The 12037-nt window shown below is 42.1% G+C and overlaps 1 protein-coding gene and 1 pseudogene across 1 annotated transcript; both read right to left on the bottom strand.

The window, feature by feature from the left end:
* Nucleotides 1-544: 544 nt before the first annotated feature.
* Nucleotides 545-1222, bottom strand: LOC109258931 (ornithine decarboxylase antizyme 2-like; annotated as a pseudogene).
* A 4647-nt stretch (nt 1223-5869) lies between these two features.
* On the bottom strand, nt 5870-7539 carry NDN (necdin, MAGE family member). The gene has a single exon (XM_019436150.2). It carries the CDS (start codon nt 7422-7424, stop codon nt 6450-6452), a length of 975 nt encoding a protein of 324 aa, XP_019291695.1. The 5' UTR covers nt 7425-7539; the 3' UTR covers nt 5870-6449.
* Nucleotides 7540-12037: the final 4498 nt, after the last annotated feature.

The following is a 12037-nucleotide window of genomic DNA, read 5'->3' on the forward strand; positions in this document are numbered from 1 at the left end:
CACAAATGCACACAGAGGAGACTAGGCAGAGTATAGAAAAACTCAAGTATAGAAAACATAGCCCAGGGGCTGAAAAGCCTATATTCAGGAGTCCCTGGGTTGACAGGAAGTAAGAAAAGAAAATATGCAAGTCTTAAAAACCAAAATAAGGAAGCCCAACAGCAGGAGAATCTGAACTTGACAGTGCTACCCACAAATCCTCCAGTCTTTGCCTCTGGATCCAGACAGTCCCTCCCCCTCTAGGCAATGTCCTCCCCTAGGATAGATAGAGCACATCACACAGGGAAGTTTAAAAAGCTTCTAATGCCAGTTCATAAACATTTTAATTTACTATTGGTGATTACATATGAAGAATATGTTTATATTGTTCTTTTTGGGAAAACAATTTCAACTAGTCAACTCAGAGAACACAATAGGCAACCCTCACTCTGAGCCCCTTAGTGTCCTTCCCTAGACATCATGAAGCCCCCTCCATTGTCCCAGGGCTGCCCAATTTTTTCTCTCCTCCAACTGTGGCTCTTGGGCAAAACATCCTCTATGGCCATTAATCCTCATCAGACAAGTTCTGGTCCAGGGGTAAACCATGAACATCACATATGGCCCAGAGAGAACTCAGGAATGGTCTGGATTCACAATCTCAAAGCCCTGAAGGTCTTCAGGAGTGGACTCTCTTCCTGGCCCTTCCTGAAGCACATGAAGACATAGTTCATTTTCACCGTCTCTTCAGAAAACTCTGGCAGTGCTAACAATCCTTCTTTGCTCCCATCAGCTGAGAATCTATTTGGGATTTCTACAAACAGGCTCTGGACGGACAGGGCTGCATCTCAGGAAGACTTTCACCTAGGGGACCTCATACTGGAAGTGGACGATGTGAGGTTTTCCATGGGTCACATGGTGCTTCTCGTCCTTAGACATTATAGCTCAGAGAGAAGTATCCCTACCTCCCCTTCACCCACTGGGATCTTTGACAGTGGCTGAGGGGCATCAGGAGTACCACAGAGGCCCTGGAACAATGTGCCTGTGGCACTGGAGCTGCGGACAGTTACTCAAAGGCAAAATACTACTGTCCTGGGTGTTTATCATCCTCGGTGGTTCTGCTCAGGGTGGGAGTAGGTGGCTGCATAGAGTGGGTAGGTGGATGAGACGGTGGGTGTAGGTTCACACAGTCTTGGGTTCTGGGTGATCTCTGCACACTAAGTCCCTGTCAGGCCCTGGCCCAGAGTCATCCTTCTGCCACAGTGAACACCTTTCTCCAACTCAAACAGTATCTTGATTTAAGAAGTGTGGGTGATTTTTGTTTTCCTTTTCATTTTTGCACTTAACTATCTGTTGCCTTTGGAACACTAATTTGTTTGTGTCTTTTGCTCATCTTCCTAGTAAGAAGTTATTTATTTGCTCTGTTTCTCCTAAAGACAAATGAACAAGAACAAAAAAAAATCTGCCTCATATCTGTTAGAATGGCTATTATCAAAAAGACAGGAAATAAGCATTGATGAGGATGTGGAGAAAAGAGAACACTTGTGTACTGTTGGGGGAACTATAAACCAATGCAGTAGTCTGAAGGTTCCTCAAAAAATTAAAAATAGAACTATCATGGGATCCAGGAATTCCACTTCTGGGCATTTATCCAAAGGAAACAAAATCATTACCTGAAAATATATTTGAAACCTCATGTTCATTTCAACATTATTTATAATGGCCAATACATGGAAACAACTTAAATGCCCATCAGTTGAAGAATAAAGAAAATGTAATATATAAATATATATGAATATTCAGCCATAAAAAGGAAGGAAATCCTGCCAGTTTCAACATGGATGAAACTTGAGAGCATTATGTTAAGTGAAGTAAGTCTGACAGATATATGCCACATGATGTCACTTAAAACTGAATCTTTTTTTAAGATTTAAAAAATTTTTAAGTAATCTCTACACCCATCGTGGGGCTTGAACTTAGAACCCCAAGATCAAGAGTCTCATGTTCTGATGACTGAGCCATCGAGACACCCCATAAGTGGAATCTTAGAGATAAAATGAAACATAGATACAAAGAATTAATGGTTGTCAGAGATGGTGATTGAGGGGTGAGATGAGATGAGTAAAGGTGGTCGAAAAGTACATACTTCCAGTTATGAGAACTGGGGATGTAATTTGAAGCCTGGTGACTATAGTTAACAGTACTGTGTTGCACATTTGAAAGTTGCTAGGAGAGCGGATTTTAAAAGTTCTCAACATCATGAGATGTTGTCACCATCTGTCACCATACAATATCATTACAATGTTATTGACTATATTCCCTATGCTGTTCACCTTATCATAGTGAACATTGAGTAATGTATAGAATTGTTGAATCACTGTGTTGTACACCTAAAACTAACATATCACTGCATGTCAACTATAATTCAATAATAAAAATTTACAAAATAAAAACATCCCTAAAAAAGTTCTCATCACAAGAAAAAAAAATGTAACAATGTGTGGTGATGGTTGTTAACTAATTGCAATCATTTCAAAATATATACATATATCAAATCATTATGTTTTTCACCTAAAACTAATAGAACAGTATATGTCAATTGTGTATCAACAAAAAATAAAATTAATAAATAAAATCATGCTAGATATAGGCCCAATTTCTTAGTTTATTTAAAGAACTGACTCTTTAGGCACCTTGGTGACTTGGTTGCTTCCGACTTCAGCTCAGGTCATGATCTTGCGGTCTGTGAGTTTGAGCCCCGTGTCAGGCTCTGTGTTGACAGTCCAGAGCCTTGAGCTGCTTCAGATTCTGTGTTTCCCTCTCTCTCTACCGCTCCCCTGCTCATGCTCTGTCTCTCCCTCTCAAAAATAAATATTTAATTGTTTTAACTAAAGAACTGACTCTTTAAAAAATTCTTGTTTACACTATTTTTTTTTTCTGAAAAAATTTTCTCTAATTTCTACTTGTCCATATTCCATCTACTATAGAGTAGTTGACCATTATTTTCTGTGTTTGGTTTTGTTTTGCTGTGTGATGGAGTAGGTCTATTATAATGTTTTCAGTTTCTCAAGTCATACAAGTATTTATCAGCACATACATATGCCATGCCAGTCCCTACGTTAAACATCAAGGAATTGATAAAAATGACAGATACAGTTTTTATTTTTAAGTATGTAACAATCCATGAAGAGAGAAAGAAACTAAAAATATTTATAAACAGCCTGTGTACATTGTGTGAACAGTCTGGGATGCTGCTGTAACACTGGGAGAACATGGCTGTGCTTTTGAAGGCTAGAAAAGCATTTCCACCAGAAGTGGTGTTCATGAGTTAGTCAGATGAAGGCTCAAGGTGGAGGGGGACATAGAAAGCTTTTCAAGCAAAGGAAACACTAAGCTGTATACCAAGTTTATTTGAAATACATAGTCCAATTTAATAATGATACTACAAAAGTCATTTTCCTCTCTAGAATAGCTTAGAGCAGGTGGCATTATATTTTATATTAAGTTTAAAAAGGCGCTTTTTCCCTCCATGAATTTAATAAAATGAAGTTCATTACAGTGAAGTATGTGTGTGGTGTTTGTAAAAAAGTGACATTCCAGTTGACAGAACAGATAAAATGTATCACATTCTGAGAAATTAGGAACTCTTTCCCAGCCACAGCAGTCTAGAGATTCACCACACTGTCATCCAAGATGAATAACAAGGATTTGCGGTCCTTTCTGAATGACCTCTCCCAGCACCTTGTAGGTGAAACTTTTGGAAAATATTTGACAAACCCTCCAACATTTTATTTATGCCCAGTTTGAAAATCTAAGAAAGGTATTGAATGCTCCCGCCCCATGCTGGGGCAGATAACTGCTGGACCAAATGTCATAAAGTTAACACTGATGCATGCTAGAAAGCCTCCTCCTTTAGGTCTGGCTGCCTCTGAGATAGTATAGGAGGTGAGCAGCCCTGCCCATGTGACTTGCTGAGGTCAGCTCCTCATTTCTCATTATAAGGTCTTTCTCCTTCTGCAGAAGTTCAGTCCTCTAGGTCATGGGTGATGTGGTTGTGTCTGTGAGCTTGGGCAGCTTTGGAGTGGTTCTCCCTGTCTCTCATAGCAGTAAGCAAGGTGAATACAAACACAGGGGGTTAAGTGGGAGGTGAGGGACTGCCTGCCCAGTGACCTCTGGGTTTGACTGAAAGAAGTGTACAGGAGTTACAGTTGCTGCCAGGAGTCAACCCAGAAGTGAGGAAAGCAATAGGACATTAGACAAAATGACCAGCACCCTGCCATGGCAGGAGTGACAGCTGTGGCCCTGCTCCAGAAGTGGAACATCCTGGATATCCCCATTATTTTAAATTTAAATGGGGCAGATTTGTTTTGATTTTGTAGAGAATTTTTGGGTGATGAGAAGTAAAATCTTTTAACATTTCTAAAATTTCTAAACAGATACCTTGGCTCTGGGTAAGTTGGTGGCATCAAAGTCAGGTCACCCCTGCCTGAGTTACTGCAGAAATGCCTTGCCATGGGAGACTTCACAGTAAGTCTACTAAACTGGAGATGGATTTCATCTGAGCACGTGAGACTTCTTGAGCATTTTTAGCACCTGCATCTACCTATTCAGTTATGCCATTAAGTGTTAAGAATCCTAGCTTTCAATCCAGACTGTAATCCTTCACACAAATACAACTCCATTTACTTCTTTGGGCGGGGGGGGGGGGGGGGATGTCACATATGTGTTCCCTTTATTAGGTCTTTCTCCAGAAAAGATTCTGGCTTTAAAAAATGATCTTTTCCAATATTCTGAAGTTTGAAGGCTTTATGGCCATTTTTAAAGGCCCATTTCTTGCCCCACTCCTTACAGGATTGAAAGCTTCATAATAAGATTTATCTCATCATTGCCCCTTACCCCCATCCTCACCCCATTTCACCCTGGGAGGGATTGCCTAGTGGCCCATTGCGATTTAAGAACTGCTGGATCACATATGTCCTAATAGGCAACCTTCCCACCCCAATTCCACCTCCCTCTCCTAGGTAGTTTCCTGTGTGTTCCTCTGACATCACTGTTCAAGAGAAGGCACCTTCATCTCAGTCCTTCAGGGAAGACCATGTTTCAATTCTTGGCTTCACTGCTAAGCAGTAATATGATCTGGTTAAGTCCATTAATCTCTCTGAAACAAAGTTTCTTGATTTATACAATCAGAATAAGATTGCTTCCTCTAAAAGATTAATGTGAGGATTCATTAGAAAAATTAAATCCCTAGCCTGTGTGTGAATTTGCATTTTGGGGGTAGGGAGCTAAGAGTACATTCTCAAACATGGAATTTTAGGAATGAAATTAAAAAGCAGGAAGTGTGGGGCAGTTGTAGGCAGGGAGAGAAATGTATAGGGCCTGACATATTCTGTGTGGATTCAAATCCTAGCTCCTCCTCTCACTAAGCTTTATGATCTGGGGAAAGTTAATTACATACTTTGTTCCTGTACTTCCTCCATGGTGCAGATATGGTAAGTGCCTGCTTGAAAGGCTGTTTTAAGTATTAAAGACAAAGAGAAAATATACATAAAGGACTTTAGCACAATGCCCCATTTTTAAGTGCCCACAAAAGTCAGCTAATTTTAATAAAATGTAGAAAATGTAAGAAAGGAACTGTAAATATCAACCCTTGTTTCTATGTGATGTGATTATGAACATTTTTGCTTTGTTTTTACACTTTTCTGTCTTTGTCAGTTTTGAGATGAACATGTAAGTTACATTTTTAAAAAAACTTCACACATTTATGAGTAGCGATAGAGCAGTGATTTTCCCACCCTATTAGATGAAATTACCATATTTGTACAGTTGGTACAATGTCTCATTCCCAATCCATACTACAGTACTAAAAAGATAGAGTACGCTTTTCCAAAAATGATTGTATCACAAGAATCTTTAATGTTTACTTTAAAGTTTACTCATGGTGGGGTTGTATTTGTGTTTAGTAAACTGTGCCAAGTGCCCACATCGAGGTCGTTTCAGTTCACATCACTGCACTCCACATGGATGTTTACTGTGCCCAGCGAGGTCATAAAGAGGGGGGCCTTGACTCTCCTCTTGGTTAGGCCAGCTTTACTGGTGAGTTCTTCCAAACTCTCCAGAAGTAGTCTACCTAATACACATCATCCGTTCCATATAAAAGAATAAGATGGAAAATTTCTCAATGTATTTCATAAGTTTAGCACGTCTCTGGTACAAAAATTCAAGAAAGGTAGCACAAAAGCGAAAGCACCAACCGAGCTTACTTATAAACAAACATGCATAAATCCTGCACACTATCTAATAGTACTGAACTGAATACAACATTGCATTAAAAAGTATAAAAGCACTGTACTGAAAACTTAAAGTTACACGTGAAATACTGCACTGTAAATCCTGAATACTCTATTGTCCCACCCCCACCCCTCCACCGCCCTGGTGAGGGTCAGAAACCATTAATCTGCCTCCAGACCTTGCTAGTCCTCGGAGACACTGCTGCGGGGGCAGTGGGCAGTGGGATCAGCCTCCCGCAGAGCTCTGGCCTCCTCCAGAGCCTCTCTGTATCGGGAAGGCCAGGCCTGGGGGTCTTTCTTAAAGACCCTGGCCAGGAACTCCATGATTTGCATCTTGGTGATTTCACGGCTGGCACGGGAACCCCAGAAGAACTCGTACTCAGGTGGCTCAACGTGGGGTACGCGCTGGTATTTCAGGTAATTCTGTTGGACGAACTCCTCGGTGATGAGCTTTCTCACATCTCCAAAGGTGGAGTGCTTCTTCCAGGGCCGCAGCCCCAGGATGCGCAGCACGTTCCAGACGGCACTCTCTCTTGCACCGCGACCCTTCACATAGATGAGGCTCAGGATCATCAGCAGGAGGCCTGTCATAGGCATACGGTTGCTCAGCGCCACCCTGTCCAGCTCCTCCGGCTCAAGCGCTTTGACAAGCGAAAACTCCATCGTGTGCAGGCTAGTCAGCCTCAGGTGTAGCCCGAACACTCGTGCGAGGATGAGGCTGGTGCGTCTGAGAATGCTTCTGCACCATTTCTTGTAACTGCCGATGACATCCTTCACCATGTCTGGGAACCAGATGATCATTCTCTTCTGATCCTTGACCAACACGTACCACATGAGCTCGTGCGCCTTCTGCACCAGCTGGGCCGGGGCTGGCGGCGCTGGGCCAGGCTGGGCCGCTGGGGCTTGGTGGGCGCGGCCTTCCTCCGCAGCCTGCTGCAGGGCCTTCGGGTCTCCCTCCTCGCTTGGGGCCTGGGGCGGAGGCGAAGCCAGCGGGGCTTCGATCGGGCCTAGAGGAGGGCTCTCTGGCGCTGCGAGGGTCGCGGCCTGAGACGCGGGCTGGGAGGGCCCCCCGGGGACCCCAGGACTGATGTGCACCTCGGAGTTGGAAGCCTGGGGTGCAGAGTCAGGGTCACACACATCCTTACTTTGTTCGGACATAACGGCTCCCTCTGACAAGGGCAGGGCCTTTGCGTCCAGGAGCTCTTCGAGCCTGCGCTCCCTCCGCGGACTCCTGGAGAGGAAGTGCGCGTTGCTGCGCGCGGCGCCTTCCGCAGCAGCCGGGCGGGGCGGGGCGGCGGCGGGACCCGCCACTGCGCTTGCGCGTCCGCCGGCTGAAGGCTTGACCGCAGCAGGGGGGTGGGGCAGGGCTGGGAGCCCGACGGGGCGGTTGTGATTTGAGGCCCCACAGAAGTAGTGGGGAGCACCCTGAAATGGGGCAGCAGTGACCCGCAGTTGTCCCCTTTGAGCTGAGGAGGTGATGGGAAGGAGGGGAGGGAGATGCAAGAGCACTGGAGAAGGAGCGCTAGAAAGTTTGAGTATAGATGGTAAGTTTCTAAGATAAGTTTCTTCAGTTTTTTGGGAAATGTTTAATTGGGTGTATGCAGAATCAGGGTAGATATAAAAGTCCCAGAGAAAGTTCTAGGCTGGTGTGTAAACTTGAGTTTTGTGACAATGAGTGTGAGACTTTAAACCAAGAGAAAGATCGGGATTGCCCAACAAAAAATATAAACTGAGAAGAGGTTGGCACAGATTCTAATCCTGAGAAATACCTATAAAAATTGGTGGAGTCTCTGCTACACGGGGAGGTTATAAAATGAGAAATGCAGAATTTAATCAATCCATGTGCAAACAGAACTTTCTTGGATATGATAAACGAATGACATTGCTAGTGTTTTCACGGTCATTGATTTTGGTTTAAGTTTTCTTTTACTTCCCTCGGTTCACTTTGATTTCCTTTTAATTCTTCCATTAAGAACCCATCACACAAAGATTGTCATATTCATTAGAACAACCTTTTTCCTTATCTGCCCAGCACCCTCCCTTCCCTAATGACAAAACTTCTTCTTGTCATGGGATCCCACCCCTACCCTCTCTCAGAAACTGGCTGGTCCTATTTGGAAGCCGCACCCAAATCGCTTCCAACTCTTTTTTTTTTTTTTTTTTTTAACATGGGTCCCCTAAAATCATAACTGGCAATATCTCTCATGACCAAAGAGATGCAACATATTTATGGTCGTGTGTGTGTGTGTGTGTGTGTTTTGTTTTCTGCTGGTTTTTTTTTTGTTTTGTTTTTTTTTTTGTTTTTTTGTTTTTAATTTCAGAGAACAGATCCACACTGAGCAAAAATGAAATTGACACTCCCAGGGAAGCAACTATGAAGAAAGAGGTGGGTGTAAAAGCCTCTGAATCCAGGGTTTCTAAGGCTGATAAGGATCCCTAGTCTGAGCCAATGTGGTCCTTCAGCTCTTCCTGGGTTTCCTCAAGGGAACAGCTTCTTCAATATGTGCTGTCTTGAGTCTGTTATTTAAGCATATTTAAAGTATTGTCTTGACATTTCCAGAGTCCTCTTTGTATTTACTTGTATCAACTTTCTCATTTCACACTTTATTTTTTTTCCCAAGAAGATTGGCTTGGAATTGTTTTCATATTATTTTTCTATCTTTGGATTTTCATGCTTGCTTCACCTTTGGCAGGACAATGCCTCCAGTAGATCTCCTTAACCTTTCATTTCACAGGGGTAATTCCTACAGATCGTTCAGATATGCCTTAGTTGGACTTTTTCCTATTTATCATTTTCTTTTTATTTAATATATGGATTTCTATTTTTAATACATTTTACAGAGTTGTGTCAGTTATATTTGTTGTTTTATTATTTAAAAATGGCTATTGAATCAACTTACTGCCCTTATTCATCTTAGAACAATCCTCATTTTGTCTCCATTAGTTTTCTTCTTTTTTCTTTTTCTTAAATTTGGATTTTTTGCGGGTTAACTATTTGGCTTAACTAGTTCATTTAAGGTATTTAAAAAATTAAGCTTATATATTTATTTTGAGAGAATGAGAGAGAGTGTGAACATAGGAGGGACAGAGAGAGAGAAGGAAAGAGAGTATCCCAAGCAGGCTCCTTGCTGTCAGTGCAAAGCCCAACTAGGGGCTCGAATGCACAAACCATGAGATCATGAACTGACCCAAAATCAAAAGTTGGACGCTTAACTGACTGGGCCACCCAGGCATGCCTAGGGTATTTTTAATAATGAAAATGTTGGAGTCTATTATTTAAATCTCAGCTCAGCTTTGGTTATGAGCCATAAGTTTTGCCATTGTGAGGTTATGAAAATTACATCCTCATATTTCATCTTTCTAGATTTAATAGATTCATGAAGTTAAATTGCAAGTTTGGGCACAAAATTATAAATCTATAAAACACTTACATATAAAAAGTATGAAAGCAATTTTAAAAACAATTATAAAAATATATGAGCTCCTGCAGTATATCCTGCTTCAGTGGGATATCAGAGTTCTGACCAAAGAGTTTGCTTGGGTTTCAGTTGCTGCCTGAACTGGAATGGGCCTCATTCTGGTGAAGGTGCCCATGGCAAACAATGGTCACCCATCTCTACCACAGCTCACTTCACACCCTACTTCTGACAGGAGGGTTGTTTAATACTGTACCAGTGCCTGTGTATTATGACCTCTGTGAAGGAGGATGCTCAGAGGGTTTAAAGAATCAAAACTGATCCTCAAGTCTGAAACCATGTACAGGGTAGACCCCTAGTGCTGTTCACTCTCAAATCCCAAGTGTTAGCATTGTCTTTCCAGAAAATAGTATGCTGAAGAGACTCAATTTCCTATCAAGAAGAAACTTCAGTGGGGGAGGGTAAGAAAAAATAAAGCTTGGGGTAGCCTTTAAGTAGAAAAAGTATACCTGCACATGTGTCATGGAAGGAGTCAGTAGCTTGATACGTACCTAATAAGGTGCCTACCCATAAACCAGACATGCATATCTTCAGAATGATAAGAAAAAGGAACGATGACACAATAGGAAAGATGAGGAAGTGAATATATATGGGACATCCGCAATTTCCTTAATTTAAGGGTCAAGATTTGGAGCTGTAACTCCAGTGATGCTCTGAGAATGTTGAGGATAACTTAGGCTTTCTGGGTGTCTCCAGGGTCAGACCTATTTGATATGGGCAATGAGTTCTTTCAGGCCTACATTTTAGAAGCAAAAGCCTGAACTTTACAAAATATCCTCAAATAAATCAATGAATGGCTACTCTTTAAATCAAGATTCTGTAAGTAGAAGTTCCATGGACATATGAAATGTATGGAGGAAATTATAACATTCTGGTACAGATACTTTTGCTGGTGGGATACTTCAGACTCTGTAATGTGGAACACATTACACAGCTGTGGAATAGGCTGTTCTTGGCAGACTCTGGAGTAGGAGGAGAAGCCTGTCCTGGCACTTGTTTCCATAGTGAACAGAGGAAGGGGGGTCATTCCAGAGCTTCCAGTGGACAGCACGCATGCTCACAGTGAAGAGGCCCAGAGGCCCCAAATGAAATGTGAATCCTTCTGGCTCTTTCCTGTCAACATAGGCAGCAACCTCCACCTTGGAGCCCCCATTTGGGCCCCAAATGCCTTGCAGGCCAAGGAATTGAAACAGAGAACTCACATTAATGTGTTCAGCAAATATTGAGCAATGACTATCATGTGCCTGAAAGATTTGCATTTTAGAAAAGTAGCTCAGTCTGAGGGGGAAACAATTGGACTATTTGGCAGGTTGGCCCCTTTGTGTTAGAAAATAGTAAGTGAGGACAGGAAGTGCTGCTTTCCACGGTTGGGAAGGGGGAAGGGACCACAACCCTGCTTTCTCATCTTCTCTAGTCTCCCAAGGGTGACACTGCACATGCCTGTCCAACTGAGGCCCAAGAACACTCATTGAACGGGAGACCTTCTAGTCCTTCCCAGACCCACAATACAGCCTGCCAACTCTCAGGGACTAACCAGGTTAGGATTATCTTTTAGGAAGATCAACTGGAATCAGAGTTAAGACTTGAGTTGGAGGTAGGTGGACAGGGAGAGACAGACAAACCAATTAGGGGACCTTTTGGAGGACTCCTCTTGACAAAGGATGATGGCTTGAATTTCATCTTCATTCTGCAACTATTAAAGTCTACATTTCAGGCATTGTACCTGGGGTTATAATGAGAAGGAGAGATGTGATCTCTGCAATCTGTACTGAATGGAAATGGTGGAGAAAAAAGATCATAAACAAACAATTGATAAATTATTATTATGCATAATGATATGGCATAACATACTGCGAAGAGCCACAATGTTGTCACAGAGCATAGAACAGAGGAAACTTTTGTTCATTAAGGATGCCAAGGAAGACATAAATAATAAGAAAATGTAAGAGAGACTATGAATATCAGGATTGTGTCTTGGGGGTTGTCTGAGATGGAGCACTGCCTTGTGGCTAGGATATGGGGGCACCACCTCCTGAAACTATCTGTAGATAACTACCTGAGGGAAGAAAGTAGACATGACAAGCAGATATCTGGATATATATATCCAGATATATGAGGATATATGATTACATATATATATATATATATATATATATATATATATATATATATCCAGATATATGAGACCTATATATAGGTCTCATAAAAGATGCCTGGGCTAAAAAGATAAGTTTGGAAGATAGAGATGGTAATAACATCACCCTGAGAGAATGTCTAGAGCAAGGCTCTTCAAAG

Source organism: Panthera pardus, unplaced genomic scaffold, assembly GCF_024362965.1.
Source record: "Panthera pardus isolate Hobbes unplaced genomic scaffold, ASM2436296v1 HiC_scaffold_24, whole genome shotgun sequence".
Classification (NCBI taxonomy): Eukaryota; Metazoa; Chordata; class Mammalia; order Carnivora; family Felidae; genus Panthera; species Panthera pardus.